The sequence below is a fragment of the Aquarana catesbeiana genome, linkage group LG11, assembly GCF_042186555.1.
Source record: "Aquarana catesbeiana isolate 2022-GZ linkage group LG11, ASM4218655v1, whole genome shotgun sequence".
Classification (NCBI taxonomy): domain Eukaryota; kingdom Metazoa; phylum Chordata; class Amphibia; order Anura; family Ranidae; genus Aquarana; species Aquarana catesbeiana.
In genome coordinates, this window is record NC_133334.1 from 77,871,141 (window position 1) to 77,891,557 (window position 20,417).

Consider the following 20,417-nt stretch of genomic DNA (forward strand, 5'->3'; position numbering starts at 1 on the left):
AAGCCAGCACATTACAATTCTTTATGAGTTACAATATGTTTTTTGGATGTGCAAAATGACAGACACTTAACATTCGTACTTGCTGTAGACTCGTATTGTTAATCTTTATTGGAATGTACAGAGAGTTGGTTTGCAGGAGAAGTGCAATTGATTAGGTACAGTTCTGCATACGTCACTGCTCAAGCACCTGGGACAAATCTGGCAGTGGGACGGCCCTTTAGCTGATTTCTTCTAGTGCCAGTTGTAGCTATTTCAAGGCTCTCTTCGTCCGCTGAGCATACAGAGTACAACTAGACAAGAATAACTTCCCCATACTTCTCGCAACATGTGCTAGGTTGAAGATGGCTTTTAAAAGCTCACATCTGAAAATGCTTTACCCAACTTAATGTCTGAGGTTTTTTTTTTTTTTTTTATGAAGAAGAAACACATATATTTTGCAAGAGCAATATTATATTAGACTGAAATTTTTTGGCAATGCCTCACTCCCGTCCAAGGAGCCCAAGCAATATTCCCGAGGTCAACTGGGAAACCGGACTGAAGGAAATGAATGAGACCTGGAAGGGAGCCGTTGCCTGTGTCGGGGTCGCAATCTTCTTCATTATGACAATTGGAATTATCTACTGGCAGGTGATGGACCAACCTAACAAAAACTGGATCTTGAAAGGACGGGTCAGTGGACTCATTTGGGAGAGAAATACTCAGACTTTGATACTGCAGACTTTGAACGAAGACAAAACTTTTGTGGAGATAGACGTAGGCAACTTTCCTGATATGGAACAAAATTTTGTTAAGAATTTGTGTTGGCTCAATAAGACAGAATTTTGTTATACCTGGGATTCCATTACAGACCTGAAGATTAGTTTAGAACACAATTACTCAGCTGGTACTGAGTGTTATAATATTACCTGGACCCCAATACACTGTGATGTGAAGCTCAAGGTATGTCTATTGTGTCCTTATTTACCTGTTTGACGTTTGAAACCTAGGCTTCAGCAATGTTGCATGCAATTGCCTTGATGTGCAAACATTTTAAATAAGATTCTCTATTGTTTTTTTATAATATTGCATATACTAAATGACATTTTAAGATGACACAAGATCTAAATGATGCTATAATAATCATGTAGTGCAGAAGGTCTCAACCATCTTATCCAAGAGCAACCTTTTTGAGCTAAGGATTGCCTCCTTATAAGAATCTTTGCCTAAAGTTCAGGTATAGCCAAAACTTATTTTAATTATTTTTGGAAAGAGTAGGGAAGGGTTAAAACGCTTTTACGTTTTGGTTTTGTTTTTTTGCTTAGTGTGTCCCGAGATACATCTTTACTTTCTCTCCTGGAGACCCAACAGGAAGTGAGTGGAGACTTTATAATGTTTTGCTTAAAGCGGTAGTAAACCGCTGGGCATTTTTTTTTTTATACCCTGCAAGATAAAGGCATAATGTGCTAGTATGCATTGCTGTGTGATGTTTATGGCACAGGACTCTGAAGGAATTGCCTGGGTGGCCGTTCCTTTAGAGCGCATGCGTCGGTGACCTAACTAAATATCTCCTAAATGGTGCACGTTCAGGAGATATTTACAGTACCTATAGGTAAGCCTTATTATAGGTTTACCTATAGGTACAAATTATGCATTGGGGTTTACTTCCTCTTTAAGCCACCCATACATGGGTCAAATTCCGAGCACATTTTCTTTCAAAAATCGTAATTAAAAATTTTTGCTCGAATTTCGCACCATTAGTTGGTCTCAGCAACAGCCGATTTTCGCGTGGCCATCTAATTTGAGTGATCAGGCATGTTGGAAATTTTTTGAAAAGCAAACAAATTTCTATTTAATGATGGGAGAATCGTTCGTGCGAGAAATATAATTGAAAAAGAAATGTGTATGAGCAGGAAAGAAAAGAAGATTCCCAGCCACAAAAATGATTTTCTGTAGCAACATGAGGTGAAATTAAAGGCTTGGTTGGTCGAATTTCGAAATCAATGGTGGCACCATCGGATCACAAAGTGCATGAAATTTCTTATTTGGACATTTCTCGTTCTGAATTGTATGCCCATTGATGGCCTGCATTAGACAGCTGTTACCAAAACAGGTGTTTTCCAATTGTAAGTTTTTCTTACAATTCTTGTTTTGGTCACAATTATAAAATTTTGGACTTCATATTATTTTCTGTCCTGTTGATCAATATGTTCAGGACATATAGATAGGATGGATCCCCAACGGAGATGTAGAAAGCACATTGGAAGATTTTCCCACTATTACTGTTTCAGTGACAACACCAAATTTTGGATTTTTCCCTCACTTTCAGTCCCAGTGACAATGGTCATTAGAACAAACTGAGAGGAAGATCTCCCTGGTGGGGGTACAGACAGCAATAAAAACTTGAATGCCGCTTTTGTCCTCCATGATATCCAAAATGTAAAGAAAAAAGTTTGGGTTTTAAATATACCGTAAGCAGCAAACATTTATTTTATTAGATATACAGTATATTGAACAGAAAACTGCTGTAATATATATCTGAGATTTAGACATTATTTACAAAAAGTTAATAATTCATATTTATTCATAGATCTGAGCTATATACAGCTAGGTACACTTAGATCGTCAGGAACTGGTGAATGACAAAGCCTTGTGTATTGCATGGTTAGTGTATGAATAATATGTGTTTTCAGTGATATAAAGGTCTGTGATTAGCCTGTTGTTCATTTATACATCCAAATAGATAAAAAGGGAACTTTTCTAGAGAGGAAATATAATTTAACTTCTCACAAATTGCCAGGTGTTTTTTGAGAAGAGAATACACAATTACTGGACTATTAAAGAAAATGACCACACATCTCCTTTTACTGCAGCATACAAAATCCATATATTTAAAGTGTAAGTTCACTTTTTCACAAAAAATTAGAAAGGGATCTAACACCCTACATCAGCCTTTCTCAACCTTTTCAACACAGAGGAACCCTTAAAATAACTTTCCAGTCTCAGGGAACCCCTGCTAAAAATCACTATATCTACAAAGCAAGATACATTAGTGTTATGGTCACTGGCAAGAACGCTCCTTACACTTCTGGACATTGGGAAGAATTACCCCCTTACAAATAGCTAAAAAGATCAATGATGTCAGTGGGAACCTATCTTAGAGGCAGAAGTTGCTCGTTGCTCAAGGAACCCCCAGCAACCACTGGAGGAATCCTAGTTGGAAAACCCTGCCCTACACCCTTCCTACCCCTCAGGCCCCTCCAAACCTACCTCTGTGGATGATTAGCTGTCACTACCAATGCAGACGGTGCAGCAGTCCAAGGATTTAAAAGCCATGATCTTCATCCCTTCGTTCTTTCCTTAGGGCTTCTAAGATGGATCAGAGTGATTCCAATTTGTCAAAGTGGTCACGTTCCAGCACATGACCAATCAGTATTGCTCTGATCCATCCCGGAAGCTCTAAGAAAGGAAGGGAACAAAGAGCAGGGCTTTCAAATCCCCACACCACTGCACCGGCTGCATAGGTAGTGACAGCTATTCACCTATGGAGGTAAGTGCAGCGGGACCCTGGGGGATGGGTAGGGTGGTAGTTCTTATTTTCATTATATGGGAAATAGTGAATTTACACTTTCAGGGCTTATTTAGTGAGACAAATGTACAAAAATATTAAGGTGCAAATTTCTGCACTTAGGCAAAAATTAGAACTGTAAAAATATATATTCAATATAAAATAATCAAAAGTGTATCCAAATAATGGCAGCTGCAATCAACAATATTGCAAACAACAATAAATAAAAACATATTTAAAAAATCGATGCGCTATCCCTTCACAATGATAAAATATTACATATATATGTATTTAAAGTGCAAAAAGTGCTATTCCAATGTGATTAATAATCACAGTGAAAACCATAAAGATAAGGTGAAAAGGAGAACTCGAATAAATACAATCAATACATAAATAGTACGAGGGATGAGCTCGATGTTCGAGTCGAAACGTACGTTCGACTCGAACATCAGGTGTTTACCCGTTCACCGAATAGCGAAATATTATGGGGCGTTCGCGGCAAATTCGAGCGCCGCGGAATGACCCATAATGCACTGCTAGATCGCAGTGCATTGATGTCTGATGATTGGCCAAAGCATACACCTGACCTGCATGCTTTGGCCAATCATAGCACGCTCTGCTGCGAGAGCCATAATTGGCCAAAGGGCAGGGTGCCTTTGGCCAATCATGGCTCAGGGGGACTAAGTCCACACCCCACACTATATAAGGCTGCTTACATAGCGGCCATGTATAGTGTGTGACTGTGGACAGAAATATATTGAGCTAGTGTAGACTAGATATTTAGTGTAGACTCTATATTCAGTCAGCGCAGGCAGTGTAGTATATATAACACTGTGTATTGAAGTGGTTAAGGGGAACCCTGCGTCAAAATAAAAAAAAATGGTGTGGGGGTCCCCCCCAAAATATATACCAGGCCCTTCAGGTCTGGTAGGGATTTTAAGGGGAACCCCATGCCAAAATCTAAACTAAAAATGGTGTGGGGGTCCCCCCAAAATCTAAACCAGACCCTTTTCCGAGCAAGCAGCCATGGCAGGCCAGGAAAGGGGGTTGGTGAGCGAGCGCGCCCCCCCGAACCATACCAGACCGCTTGCCCTTAACATGAGGAGGGTGCTTTGTGGTCCCCCCCAAGGCACCTTGTACCCATATTAAAGGGGAGAAGGGCCTCATCCCCACATCCCTTGCCCGATGGTTGTGAGGGGTCTGCGGGTGGGGGGCTTATCGAAATCTGGAAGCCTTTAACAAGGGGGCCCCCAGATCCCAGGCCCCCTATGTGAATGGGTAGGGGTACATTGAACCGCTACCCATTCCCCCAAAAAAGTATAATAAAAGTAAAAATAACAGGAGACAGTTTTTGCCAGTTTCTTTACTAAAAAAAAAAAAAAAAAAGTGTCCCGCGATGTCCATCCATCTTCAATCATGGCGCCCGGACACGAAAAAAAAAAACTCCACCTCACTGGGAGGTGTCCCGCCGACTGTTGTCTCTTGGCTGTGACAGCTGTGATATAGGCAAGGGCGGGGCTGCCCGGTGACGTAACTGGGTGACCCCACCCCCTTCTGACGTCACTGCAAACCACAGAGAAGGATTGGCCACTTACCAGGGAGTCAGACCCTAATTGGGATGAAAATTCCTTTTTGTAAACAAGCCACTCACAGGTGTATGTATGTTGGTGTTTCACTTGCACTTGGCAGCTCTATATACCAGGGACATGTGGTGAGGTCAGTGGCTGGTGAGGCTCTGGCTAGTATCAGAGCCAGATACACACAGGTTACATACGCTGCAAATGTTAGAGTGAGAGCAATAATTGTATCACTAGACCTCCTCTGTAACTCTAAACATGTAACCTGTGACATGTTAGGTATATATTTACTTGGCGTAACATCATCTTTCACGTTATACAAAAAAATCGGGCTAACTTTAGTGTTTTTTTGTTTTTTTTACATTCATGAAACAGTTTTTTCCCAAAAAAAAGGCGTTTGAAAAATTGCTGCGCAAATATTGTGTAACATAAAAAAGTTGCAATGACCACCATTTTATTCCCTAGGTGTCTGCTAAAAAAATATATATAATGTTTGGGGGTTTTGAGTAATTTTCTAGCAAAAAAATTATGATTTTTACATGTAGGAGAGAAGTGTCAGAAGTACTTACCATAAGTAAGTAATATACAAATAATTATTATATATGCTTTTTAAGGTAATTTACTATATTTTCAAAAACTGTACTCAAGCAGGTGGCTTAATGGACAAATTACTGAAGTTTGAAGTTATAACTTCAAACCAGTAATTTCACAGTAAATAGATAAATAATAAATTATCTCATAACATATAGCATAATAATATATAATTTAACTTGATTAAAACAGTACCTTTTTAGCAGGCAGCCTTTTCTCATTCTCCCTCTTAACTGTGTGAGAAAAAACATGGGATTATGGGTAAATCTTATACCCATAAACCCATGTTTTTTCCTTCTAGTTAAGAGGGCTGGGCTGGAAGGGAGCATTTGTCTTTTAATTAAACACATGCCCCCTTCTATGACACTGCAGTGAGAGGACAGCCTCCACTGCAGCATTTTTATTGGACAGCTTGTTCCAATGGTGCTTTACCATTGGTCCAAGGCTCCAAGCTGTCCATTAAGCTCAGTGCTTCTGACAAGAAGTGAGAGGCACTGTGAGCTCATCCTCTCAGTCTGAACAGAGTGTGCCAGTTTGTATTTAAACTGGCCGCTCTGTATGTAGCTTCTGACAGGCTGCGCATGGAGCCCCGTATCTCCAGAACTATAGATGGCAGGAGCCCCACATTTGGGGTCTCTGTGAACCCAGTTTGCCAAGCTACGACCCTCGAAGCTCGACTGTCTTTTTTTTTTTTTTTTTATGTTCATGGGCAGGTGAGACTCCCACTCTCTGCTCAGTCCTCAGTCACATAGAAGGGGCGTGATGTACATGGAAAGAGCAAGGGACAGACTCATTGAGCAACATTCTTATACTCTAGATTTATTAAAATACTGTAATACTCACAGGAAGGAAGATAGTAACAGGCCTGTATAATGCCACAATGTTCAGCGTCCCTGCAGATGAACTGATGCAAACACTACTCTTGACTGCCTGAGGTACGTTTTGTCCTAACAGACCTCATCATTGGGGGGACTGAATCTATAAATGTAAAAAAATGCAGTAAACCTGTACAACTAGTCAGAGTTGATCTGACATCAGAAAACTAAATTAGATTGGTTATTTTTATTATACTTTAAACACCCCGTTGTTGTCTTGTGAGTGACTAACTAAATAAGCTTGTTAGTATTCCATCAAAAAGTTTTAAAATGCTATTTAACTTTATTTATTAGCCTGGGTTCACATTGCTGTGGGTTAGAAATCATGCAAATTCAGCTGAACTCGCAAGATTTCAAACCGGCAATGCAGCCCGACAAACATTTGTGCGAGTTCCTGCACAGATGTCTATACAAATCGCCCCCCGAAGTAGCCAAAAGTAGTACAGGAACTACTTTTGGGAATCGGTGCGGCGCCGCACCGTTTTGGATGGTGCCATTGCCGGCAATAGCCACCGATTTGCCATGTGATTTGACATGTCAAATCGTATGCCAAATCGTACCAATGTGAACCTAGACTTAGGGTTGATTTACTAGCAATAGAGACTGTTCTCATAGCAAAACGAATGTTCACCTAGCTTAGTGTGCAAAATAAAGCTGTATTCACTTCAATAGATATGCTAGCTAAATTCCAGTTTATTTCTTTTGCAGGTGAAAGAGTATTTACTGACCTATGCAAAACATTTATTTTGCTAAGTGACTAGCCTCTACTCAATTACTGAATACACATTTATTATACTTTCTATTCTAACGAGATTGCACAGCAGACACTGCTTGCTTTGCAGTCCCCTTTGTCTAATTGGAACCTCACTCTCTGATCCTGTCATTACCAATCACATTCATACTTTCAAGGCTGGTTTGAATAGAATTGGTGTCTGTGATAAACTTAAGCCGGGTACACACGAATGCCCTGTACACACGATAGGATTTTCCAACAACAAAACCGTGGATTTATTTCCGACGGATGTTGGCTGAAACTTGTCTTGCATACACACGGTCGCACAAATGTTGTCGGAAATTCCGAACTCCAAGAACGCGATGACGTACAACACGTACGACGAGCTGAGAAAAATGAAGCTCAATAGCCAGTGCAGCTCTTCTGCTTGATTCCGAGCATGCGTGGAATTTTGTGCTTTGGAATTGTGTACACACGATCGGAATTTCCGACAACGGATTTTGTTGTCAGAAAATTTGAGAACCAGCTCTCAAATTTTTGTTGTCGGAAATTCCGACAACAAATGTCCGATGGAGCATACACACTATCGGAATTTCCGACAACAAGCGCACATCGAACATTTGTTGTCGGAAAATCCTATCGTGTGTACATAGCATAACAGTTTTTTTTCATGCAACCCGGCGGGTTGCATGAAAAAAAATGTCAGCTCTGGTCAGAGCCGCTGTACTAACCATGCGAGGTTAGTTCAGTGATCTCCCCCACTGAGCTGTTGTGTTCTGACTGTGAGACGGCCCCCCGCCAGAACACTCCGATCAGCGCTCTCTGCCATGGCTAAGAGCACTGATCAGGAGTCGGACGTATGCTGATTTTCCAGCATGCGCGCCCGACAGAAGCCAGTAGAATGCCAGGCTTTTTTTTTGAACTGGCAAATGTCTCCCGACATTCTGCCCGTGTGTATGAGGCTTTAGTCCCAGCATTTTTTTTCATCAATGTGTGCGTGCAAGGATAGTGTTCAATTATCCCAAGCAAGTTGTTTCCAGGATCACCAAATTACTGACAAGGCGGTAGAGTGGGCCTACTAGTTGACCTAGTTGATCTACTGAATTACTTTTTTTTACTGCAATGTATCTAATTACATTGATACAAATAGATTAAATATGCATAAGCTAGATACAGTAAATCATCAAAAATACAGAAAATTATAGTACAATTCATGTACTGAAATTGTAGATGTATAGTAGTTGTCCTGTTTTAAACTATCATACAATTACAGGCTTATTTAATAAGAGTCAGTAAATGTTCTATAAGCCATGGCGACCTGCCAGACATTTGCTTCCCTTAGCCCATCTTGGACTGTGTTCATCAGAGCTGATATCACACAGATCTGGTTGGTATGGTTTTAGACGATAAGCCTATTACTGGTTGCAATTTGCTAACACACGAGTCACATGGATTCCATTAATCTGACTTGCTTTGCAATTCTTGGGTTTTACGCTTTTCACCCACTTGAACACTGATACCAGTAGTTGCTGTTTTACAGTTTCCAAAGCAAATAACCTTTGTGCATTCATCCGCGAGCCTCATTTACTAAAGTAAATAACAAAAGCAGGGTTAAATCAAATGGGGATTTGCTTACATCGCAGGTTTGCACGAATGTGAGGATGTACACATGCACAGCCAATGCAATCCCTGAACCAATCTAGCTGATCCTACACTGATGTTCAATGCATATAGTGCAGTTGTATTTGCCTTATACATTGAACATCTAATAATGCCTCTTTTGTGCATTCTGTTATGATAAGGTTTTTTTCATTTCTATTTATGTAAAACTGACCAGTTTACTGAAATTTGCATTTGCCAAAATAGGGACAGTTCTAAAAACCTGTATACCGTCCTATCAGAGCAGATAGTTGTATTGTATGTACAGGAGAATCTCCATTCCTAGGACCCTGGGGCAGCCCATCCATTAAGGGCGCACGGGCACCCCCTTCCCCTGTCCATCTATCCATGCATCCGGCCCCTTTCAGGACACCGGCACATGGATTCCAATGGGGTGGGGCTGTTTTTTTGAAGCACCGGAGGAGTTGGAAGCCGCCATGGAGGAGAGGACACTCAGAGCCGAGCCGCTGCACCACGCTGCCTGCCACGATGGGGTAAGTGCCGGACCAACTGGCAAACAGCGGGTGGGGGCTGCTCAAGGGGATGGGTGGTTGTTTGCTGCCCCCTCAAAAAAAAACATCAGCCGCCACTGCTAGGACCAGTGTATGGAATAGCATATGCCAGCTGTTGTCTGCACTTCTGCACATGCATACCTCCCAACGTTTTAAAATATGGAATGAGGGACACCTATTAGCAAAAGTATTTAGGCATAAGACACACACCCTTGCCACACTTCCTTAAAGGAGAATTATACAAAAAAAAAAGATTAGTTAAACCCACAAGTGCTTTTTTTTACCACTACTATTCCTTTATACTGGCTTTTGACATTTACAAATGCATCAATTTAGAAATTGGATGAAAGGTTTAGCACTTTGAAAGCTAAAAAGTGCATTTTTATATACAACTATATACAGTAGATCAGACCAAAATGAGGGACAAATGAGGAGGAAAGAGGGACAGAGGGACCTTGTTCCAAATCAGGGACGGTCCTTCGAAATCAGGGACATTTCGGAGCTATGCACATGTGTACAAAAATATGTGTATGCGCACAGCGATAGTGTTTTTACAAAAAAAGCACAGTGGAGAGTGCTTCAGGTTCTTTACAAATTATAGCTCGAATTCAGGCAAATATAGAGCACATAGCTTAATGCAATTAGGTATTCATTATCCACTTAAGTTTTTTTTTTTTGCTAGAAAATTACTTAGAACCCCCAAACAGTATACATTTTTTTTCTAACACCCTATAGAACAAAATGGCGGTTATTGCAATACTTTCTGTCACACTGTATATGCGCAGTGGTTTTACAACGCACTTTTTTTGGAAAAAATACACTTTTTTTAAATGAAAAAATAATACAACAGTAAAGTTAGCCCATTTTTTTTTTATATTGTGAAAGATAAGTAAGTAAATTGATACCCAACATGTCACGCTTCAAAATTGCGCCCACTCGTGGAATGGCGACAAAATTTTACCCTTAAAAGTCTCCATATGCGACATTTAAAAAATTCTACAGGTTGCATGTTTTGAGTTACAGAGCAGGTCTAGGGCTAGAATTACTGCTCTCTCTCTACTGATCGTGGCGATACCTCATGTGTGTGGTTTGAACACCGTTTTCATATGCGGGTGCTACTTACATATGCGCCGCTTCTGTACGCGAGCTCAGCGGGACGGGGCGCATTTAAAAAACATTTTTTAAAATGTATTTTACCTTTTATTTTTACATGGTTCTTAAAAAAAAATGGTGTCACTTTTATTCCTATTACAAGGAATGTAAACATCCCTTAGTAATAGAAAAAAGCATGACAGGACCTCTTAAATATGAGATCTGAGGTCAAATATTTACACTAAAATGCAATAAAAAATTTTGTCATTTGAAAAAAAAAAATGTCCCTTTAAGAGCTATGGGCGGAAGCGACGTCTTGACGTCGCTTCTGCCCTGCAATGGTATGGAGACGAGTGGGTCTCCATACTCCACACTCATCTCCATACCCAGGAAGAAGGATCCGATCGTGGCTCCGGTAAGCAGCGCAAGGCACCGGAGAGCACCGGGAGGGGCCCCTCTCCCGCCACTGATAAAAGTGAACTTGCGGCGAATCCGCCGCAGAGACCACTATTATTGGAAACCGGACCGCCCGCTGAGGAAGAGGATACCGGGTTATGGCAGCTAGCTGCTGCCATTACAAAGATATCCCTCTTCAAAATTAGGACGTATATCGGCGCGCGGCGGTCCGGAAATAGTTAACAGATCAATAAATATATCTTTAAATGCACCTAAGTTCTTATATTTGTCCACTTGTACAGCAGAACTCAGACTGAGAGAGGAAGGAGCTGGACTGGAAGTTAAAGTGATTTTAAAGTTTTTTTTTCTTTTAAATAACAAACATGTCATACTAACCTGCTCTGTGCAATAGTTTTGCACAGAGCAGCTCTGTACTCTTCTTTTTGGGTCACCCGCCAGCGCTCCTGGCTCCTCCTCCCTGCCGAGTGCCCCCAATACCAAGCCTCTAGCTATGGAGGCACTCAAACAGGCTTGCCTGAGCCATGCTCCTGTGAATGGACACTGTCCATTAACACATGGCTCACCGCTGTGTGAGCCAATGAGGTAAGAGAGACACGGAAGAGCCGATGCATTCATGCACATCTCTGGAGATGGGGCTCAGGTAAGTATTCCGGGGGGGGGGGGTGCTGGGGAGGGAGCTGCATAAAGACATAAACCTTTTTAAATGTTTTAAATAAACTTTTTTAAATGTTACTTCACTATTGAAGCTTCCTTCTTCCTTCTCTTGCCTGGATGAATTATGACATGATTTAATGGAAAGGACCTTGTATATCTGCTAAAGAAACATCTCTGATTCAAGCATTGATTGCTAAAAGGCGCAGACGCTGGTTTATAATTTTACCAGCTGGTGGATCTGGTAAGTTAATTTGGTATGTCTGGTGGAGGATTACACCTGGGTGTCACAGTCACATTGAATCTACATACAAGCTATCACTGAGTGTCACCACTATACATTGTTTATTGAAGAACTGTTTTTTTCACTTATATGACACTAATTTTTTTCTGGAACAATATTTTATTATTATTATACTTTCACATTTTATATTTGTTTCAGCTGTGCTCACTTATTGTTTAGAGCACCATTTATTATGGACTATATAGATTTTTTTTGCATTTATTAATTTTTTTAAGCACTTTGCACTTTAATGTTTTATATCCATATCAATTGTTCACTGGGCTATGTAATGTCATGGTGCTGATGAATTCTTATTTAATAATCTATTAGCACACTTATGCCCTGTACACACGGTGGGATTTTCCGATGGAAAATGTTCGATGGGAGCTTTTTGTTGGAAATTCCGACCGTGTGTAGGCTCCATAGGACATTTTCCATCGGAATTTCCGACACACAAAATTTGAGATCTGGATCTCAAATTTTCCGACAACAAAATCCATTCTCAAAATCCATTCTCGTAAATTCCAATTGTGCGTACACAATTCGGACGCACAAAGTTCCATGCATGCTCATAATCAAGTATGAGACAGAAGTGCTCGGTCTGGTAAAACTAGCGTTCGTAATGGAGATAGCACATTCGTCACACTGCAAATTTTTAAATCTTTTAATGCAGCGCATTCTCTTCTTCTTTAGAATGCTAGAATAATGAAGTTGTTTTGCTGCTCATATTCACACAGAGTTCTGAAAAAAATATTTCTTTATTATTTCTCGTGATCTCCTGAATCTTTTTTTTTTTTGTTTTCGTCAGATCTCCATAATAATGTATTTAATTTTGGTTTATAGTGTTTTTGTTTGTTTTTTTGTTTTTTTATTATCAATATTTATTTTCATTTTGTGTCAAGTTACCACAACACCATTATTATCTTGTATTTTTTTTTAACCTCAAGGAGGTTGGTTTGTGTTTGTGTCCCTTGTTAATTTGACATTGTATTTAGGAAATGTACCTGCCTACTCACAAACTGTCCTTTATGAAGTAAAACACATAGGCAAGTATTTGTGAATACAAAATAGCCATTTATTATGGGTCATAATAAAATAAAGAGGAAGGCAACGCTGGAGAAACTGGTGAAATTGGCGAAGCCTTTGTACCCCAAATTGGTAGCCTGAGGAATCCATATAATAGTGAGCATAATCCGATCCCGGACTACAAGAGATCAGGAACAGCAGCAGATGACAGATATGTCCCCAGGCTGTGGTCTTACCACAGCCTGCGTCTTTTGTCAGACCAGACTGAACCCAGGCCATCACTTTCTTGTCTTACTTCCACTCTTCCTTCCCCGCTTGCTTCCAGGCTGTGGCTGTGGTGTTGGAGGTGTGGCAGGAGGTGGAGGAGGAGGAGGAGGATGGTCCAACTCACACAGGTGTGTTTTAATTGTGATTTGGCCCCTCAACCCCTTATTTAGGGTTGTATACATATTTCCCTCACACAAGAGGCGTTGGCCCTACTCCATTTTCTGCATTTTGCTGGCAGTCATGCAGGCAAAGGCCTCTTGAAGAGTGGGGGTGGCTCTGAGGGCCGCCTTAGCCTCCCGAATCATCCCAAGCGCTGCCTCCTGCACATCACTCCCCTTCCTGGGCCTTTTGGTTGGAAGGTGGAGGGGGGGGACCTGGGATTCTGTCAGGCTACTACTGGGCCGGCCACCTCCTGGCTGCCACTTACCCCCGCCACCTCCTGGCTGCCACATTGCACAGCCTCCTCCTGGCTGCCACATTCCACGCCCTCCTCCTGGCTGAGGCTTTCCTGTGTATGAAAAAGAACATAGTTTTAGTATTTGGTCCATCAATCACACACAATTTTCAGCTCATGACTGTTGCAAATTGAATGTTACCAAATAGAAAAGACTATCATTCTGACCCCTGCATTTTTCCTTCTTGTCCTAAACATTTGTGGCCACTACTGTTTATTGATATGTAAAACACTTTATTAAATCAGCAATTAGTGATCAATAATAGCATCTAGTTAACATCATTAATTTTACGACCAGAAATATGTTGAACAATGCTATACCTGACTCAATTTGGGCTCCTTCTTCCTGGCTGGAAGGCCCAGGTTGGACGTCGGAAGCCTCAGCTGGGGTGGAAGGAAGTGTGGAAGGAAGAGTGGAAGGAAAGGTTGAGAGGGATTGCCTGACTTCAGTCTGGTCTGACAGAAAACGCAGTCTGTCATAGTACCACAGTCTGGGGACATAAATGGCATCTGCTGCTGCTCCTGATCTCATGGATTCCTGGACCTTATTGTGCTCCCTATTATAAGTGCTCCTCAGGCCACCAATTTTGGCTTTTAAATAGGTTATGTTTGCCGCGGGGACCACTGGCTTCACCAACTCCAGCAGTTTCTCCAGCGCTGCCTGCCTCTTTTGTTTATGATTGTAATGCAGATGTTTCACCTGCCACAGACAGGGCAGCTCCCTGTACTTGTCTAGGAATATGGGGAGAAAGTTGTGGTCATTGAAGCCATCCATTTTCTCTGCAAGGCACAACACAAGACAACCCCTAATGTCAGGCTAAACTCTCCTAATCTTGTCCCACTATAGGCCTCAATCTATAAGCAGTATAAACCACTGATGCCCCAAGTTCAAATTGTACCTTTGTTCTAACGATCGGCGCTTCCGATACTTCTTCCTCCGCTCATGTACGTACGACGCATGCGTGTTACGCTTTATATACACAGTTTATATTCCGCCATATGCATCGTTGTCAGAAATAGGCAGAATCGGCTGGCCATTATTCCAAAGGCATTTTCAACCACTCTTCTGGCTCTGGCCAGCTGGTAATTAAAAACCCTCTGTGAGGGTCCTCATCGGGAATGGCAGCAGAAGATGGTCCCCCAGCGCAAAAGCTTCATCCGCGACGAAGACAAACGGGAGTCCCACCACATTGTCTTCCGGAGGTGGCAAGCCCAAGCTGCCATTCTGGAGCTGTCTGTAAAACTGACTCCACCAGCTGACATTTTTCCCCACGTCCACATACAGAAACTCGTAAGTCGCCGACACCACCGCCAACAACACTATACTATTAGACCCCTTGTAATTATAACAGTATGACCCCGAGTAGGGGGGTGGTACGATATGGACGTGTTTCCCATCTCCCATCTCTCCCCACAAGGTATGAATGTGGAGGTGGACATTAATGCCTTTATTGACCAGTCATAACCTGTAAGGCTTCTAGTGTCTAAATATTGAGAATTATGTATACCCTTTATCTATCTGTATACATGTGTTCTTGGTTTTTGGCCGTGGCAACCCTTTAGGAATATATGTAATTATGAGAATCCATCCCATCGAGGCTCTTGTGAGCATAACCTCCCTGTATATCATCTACATAAGTTTAATATATGCACATTTTTCTACATACAATTCGGTATCTAGTTTATACATATAGGCATTCAACTATATACGCTCGTGAGATACGAAGGGGATGAATGTCTTAGCATTAAAGTTTTTATATACACAAGTGAGCCGGAGGAATATATTGCATAATGTATATATTCACATAATGCGTACACCTTCTTTCATGCCAGAAATATGAGGTAGTTCCTTCTAGCTGCCCACTCCTTTTCATTGCATTTAAGTGCCCATAACCAAGAAGTCTTCACAGTATGCAAGTACGCATGTGCACCTGATGTTGTGACACATACTGACACAACGTGCAGTGCGGCGGAACGCAAGCCACCTCAGAATGAGGCTTGCTTGGAACGCAAGCCTGTCTAGAGCGAGGTTGATTCGACCATACCCTCAGCCTCACGTCGTGACGCTATGACGTAAGATCGCAAGATGTGGTGTTTGATGATACACCATCTCGCGAACCGAAAACATCCAACGTTTTGGACATATTAGAACAAGAGATAACTAACACTCTCCCCCTGCATTATACTAAAAGGGTGAGGCAAAATTTTAACACACAGGGATCAGTTGAATAGATCTCATGGCGTTGGAACGCAGAGTACACTCGTGAGATCGAGGCTTGGAACGCACGCGGGTCCGCCATTTTGGGCAACCCAGAAGTGCCAAATTAATGAACTGAATGGGCTGGATTCTCATTACAGGGATTACAGTGTCTATATTAAGGAGTCGGGCTGCAGTGGATGGATACTCCTAAACGAAGTCTTGTTAGACGGAACGCGTCGGTAGGACTCCACTGCCGCCTTTATTTTATATACAAGCGCTTTTTATCTACTTATATGTAAGTGTATTTCTTTTTATTAAAATTATTGTGTTTATGGAATTACACTATGTGGCCCCTTTTTTATTCCATATGGGCCACGCTCTGGGATGCTTAATTATCTGTGCGGAGAAGACACTTCCATGAAGTCTCTTGGAACTCCATTGCCTCCAGGTTGTCAAGATCTTCCCTCTATTGCAGGTTGGCAATACAAGCTGGTTTGACCCATACGTTGTATGCTGTTTTGGGTTCAAACCCTCCGGTAAGCCTCCAATCATTTTGGCTGTGGGAATTGCACAGGTTTCTGTACAGGACACTTGGGTGAAAGTTTTCCAGATCTTTCCCCCCGCTGGCCATCAAGATTTCCTGTATATGATTGGTGGATAATTAGAAGCCAGTTTGACTCATTTATATCCATATCAGTTTGGGCGTGAACTGTCTAACAGGCTCCCACTTTGGTGACGGCATTTCACTATTTTTTTCACAGCTGGTGACCATGATGGCCCTATTTATATACAGATTGTAAACTACTAGCACATTGATGGACGTTTAACCTCAATTTAGACACCACAGTATATGTAATTTATTTTTTCACATTTTTTGCATTTATCATTTGTACTTCATTTTTTGTAGCGCTACACTTTGCTTTACTTGTCACTTTAACAAAAATTATATTTGTTGCTGCTCACATTTTAGAGTAAGCGCAGTGTTGTTTTTTACAGCCGGTAATTAAAAACCCTCTGTGAGGGTCCTCATCGGGAATGGCAGCAGAAGATGGTCCCCCAGCGCAAAAGCTTCATCCGCGACGAAGACAAACGGGAGTCCCACCACATTGTCTTCCGGAGGTGGCAAGCCCAAGCTGCCATTCTGGAGCCATCTGTAAAACTGACTCCACCAGCCGACTTTTTTCCCCATGTTCACATACAGAAACTCCTAAGTCAACTACACCACCGCCAACAACACTATACTATTAGACCCCTTGTAATCATAATAGTGTGACCCCGAGTAGGGGGGTGGTACGATGTGGATGTGTTTCCCATCTATTGCCCCTCCACAGTTGGGAAAGTCCCACCGCTGGGCAAACTGGGATGCCACAGTCTGCCATTCCTGGTTGCGTTGAAGGAAACTGTGGAGTCAAACAAGAAAAAACAAATTAGTCATTTTGCACATAAACATTGTAAAGTACACTTAACAGATTCCTCACCCTCTCTGATGGCCCATTGTAAAAATTATAGGGGGGGAGATGTTTTGGACAGGTAACCATCTCCACTTCCATGAGAGCTGAATGCATAAATAATGTGTTTAACCTTGGCCAGCCCTTCCTTAATTACACTATTGGCAGCCCACTGGACAGGTAAGAAGTGTCATAATAAAAAAAATATGAATACACACTGTCTAAATTGAAGCACATTTTTACATTCTGCAATTACCTATCAAGATAATAAGAGAACAAAACTTTAAACAGTACCATTGGAAAGTATTCAGGCAGGCCCTTGGACTACATGCTTTGGTGAATTCATCCATAAATATGACCACAAAAGAGGTAGGTATAGTGTGTATGGGTTGTACAAAGTCAGCAAATAGAGGATTGGTATCGGTTGACTTAGCGGTTGGGAGGAGGGAGGGTTCCAAATGAGTCTGGGACCCCAAAAAAAGCCTCAGGCCTCTGCATGAATTTAAGGACACAAATAACATTTGGACACATTTTAGGGGGTGTTTAGGGTAAAGCACTACAATGGAGCTGACAAAATACATTGTTAAGTGACTAGGTTAGGTGTGTATGGACCCAGGATAGCATGCTGGGGAGGTTAGTGGAGGTAAATATGCATGAAGGACAAACAAGGAAGTTTAAAAAATTCAAGCATGCATGAGGATAAAGGGGACATTTACAGCATATTACTATCATGGTAATTAGGGAATGATGAAAGAAGTACAATACATTAGCAAACATTAAATACATATAATGTGATGTTAAATGAGACATCTTACCTTAATATAGTCCATCAGCAGGACCTGAATGATGGCAGAACAGGTTTCTGGAATAATGATCCCCAGAGCCTGGGGGGAGGTGCCTGTCAAGAACTTGATGTCCTGCAGACTTCTCCCAGTCGCCAAGTACCGTAACGTGGCGACTAGCCTCTGTTCCGGATTGATGGCTTGCCGCATGCAGGTGTCCTGCTTGGTAATATAAGGGGACAGCAAAGCCAACAGACAGTGAAAATCGGGGTCCATCATCCAGAGTTAATTCCTGAAATCATCAAGATTATTCTCCTGGATCTCCCGCAACAACGGCATGTGCGAGAAACGGTCACGCTGGAGCAACCAATTTTTGGTCCGTGAACTCCTCCCAGCCCTGTTCATGGACTGGGCTTGGGTCAAAGTACTAAGAACCCCGACAACAAGCCCCTGCACAGCACGAACTCTACGACGAGTACGTACCCGCAACATGGCTTCAAAACAGTCGGCTGGTCAGAACGAACTAAACGAACGCACTGAAAAACAGAAAGGCCTGAGAAGAGCGAGCTGAAAATCAGAAACGAGCGGACAAGAACGCACTGCAAAATCAAATACGTACTATAAAATACGCACTGAAAAACAAATGCGAACTGACTACATGCACTGAAAACCAGATACGAAGCCAGAAGCACAAACTGAAGAGCAGTAATGATCGGAAAAGCACGAGTCTGAAAAGCGCGAATCTTCTCTCACCAAACTTCTCCTAACACAAGATTAGCAGAAGGAGCCCAAAGGGTGGCGCACTGCTATTGAACTTCCCTTTTCTAGTGCCGTGTTGTACGTCACCGCGTTCTGGACGTTTGGAATTTCCGACAAGATTTGTGTGACCGTGTGTATGCAAGACAAGTTTGAGCCAGCATCCGTAGGAAAAAATCCCAGGATTTTGTTGTCGGAATGTCTGATTGTGTGTACAGGGCAATAGGGTGTTATAGTTAGTTTGATCAGCGCTGCTTTTTCACAATCTTTGCACACAGTTTTTTGGTCCTGCCATTAATCATAGCAGCTTTTTTTTTTTTTTAAATCATCTTTTTCTTTTTAGAAATCCCTGCCGCTGTATTGCACATTTTTTCTCTGATTATTTAAGGATACAATTTTGAGTTGTCTCCCAGGTCCTATAAGTATGATCTTTGGAAGATTTTACAGTTAATAATAGGGGTAAAGCCTTAGTCAGGTTTTTACTGTATAAACTGCATTCACATTAAAAAATTAAAGCAGCGGTTATAATGAACCAAAAACAATAAATAATACAATACATTTGTGTTTTAAGTGTAGCGGTACCCCAGTAGGAGCTGCTGAGTATTGTGGTCCACCTGTCACCCTGCCCAGACCGGCATTCACCTCTCAGACACTCCGAGTCATAGAACAGTCCATGTACTTTGTTTTTTGTATTTTTTTTGAGGGGATTGAACTTGGATGGGGTAAGGGAAGTATAAGATGTCTAGTAGAATTAGTAGAACTTGCTTTGGACAACTATATACACTCCGGCATATACACTCCAGTCTCCACTCCTGCAGCACAACTCTTGCTGCAGACTATTACTCCTCCAGCACTTCGCTTACTTGAAATCTCAGGCACAGCTAGCACAAAATGGTTAGGCCTGACACTGACTCTGCCAGGCCTTAGAAATTGCCCTTTGCAGGCAGGGACTGCAGGCCCTTATAGTGCAGCAAAAATAAAAGAGTTCCTGGTGCTAGCTGTCCTACATGTGACTACTGAGCCCAGTAACCCATCTTCAGGCTCTGCCAGCCCTCCTCGCTGCAGCTGCCCTTCTCCACTGCCCATAACACCACAGTCCACTCCTCTGGTTCTGCACCCATCCCAGACTGCATTCTCCCAGTCCTCTCAGGCGTGTCTTCCCAGTCCTCTAAGGCCTGTGCATGTCACTCACCAGCCTTCCTGGACTCGACCAGTTTTTCCTCTCCCTGGAGACTTGCCCAGCAGTGTTCTCTCCTGCTGTCCTCTCTTGCTCTTCCTTTGCCTCCTGTCCAGGACACCTCCATGATTTCATGGAGGGCCCCGTCCGCACCCGAGCCCAGGTCCAAGCTCTCTCCCACCCAGACTGGGGAGCTCCATCAAAGGCCCTGTCAGCCTAGCACTCCATCTCAATCTCTTCCACTTGAACAACTCCTCCCCAGCTGGGCTAACCCTGGGTATTTAACAAGGCCTGACCCCCTGCCAATCCAAGTTGGGGATTGGTTGGGGCTCCTCAGACTACCCCAGGTGGCTCTGCCTCCCATCCAGTCTCT

General features: G+C 42.2%; 1 protein-coding gene across 1 annotated transcript in view; it reads left to right on the forward strand.

Annotated features, from left to right (window-relative positions):
- The first annotated feature begins 246 nt into the window (after positions 1–246).
- LOC141112108 (SITS-binding protein-like) overlaps positions 247–20,417 on the forward strand; it is a 143,280-nt gene continuing 123,109 nt past the window's right edge. Inside the window, exon 1 of the mRNA XM_073604565.1 lies at positions 247–939. Coding sequence (XP_073460666.1) covers positions 475–939 — 465 coding nt within the window. The 5' untranslated portion in view covers positions 247–474. The remainder of the gene's footprint in view (positions 940–20,417) is intronic.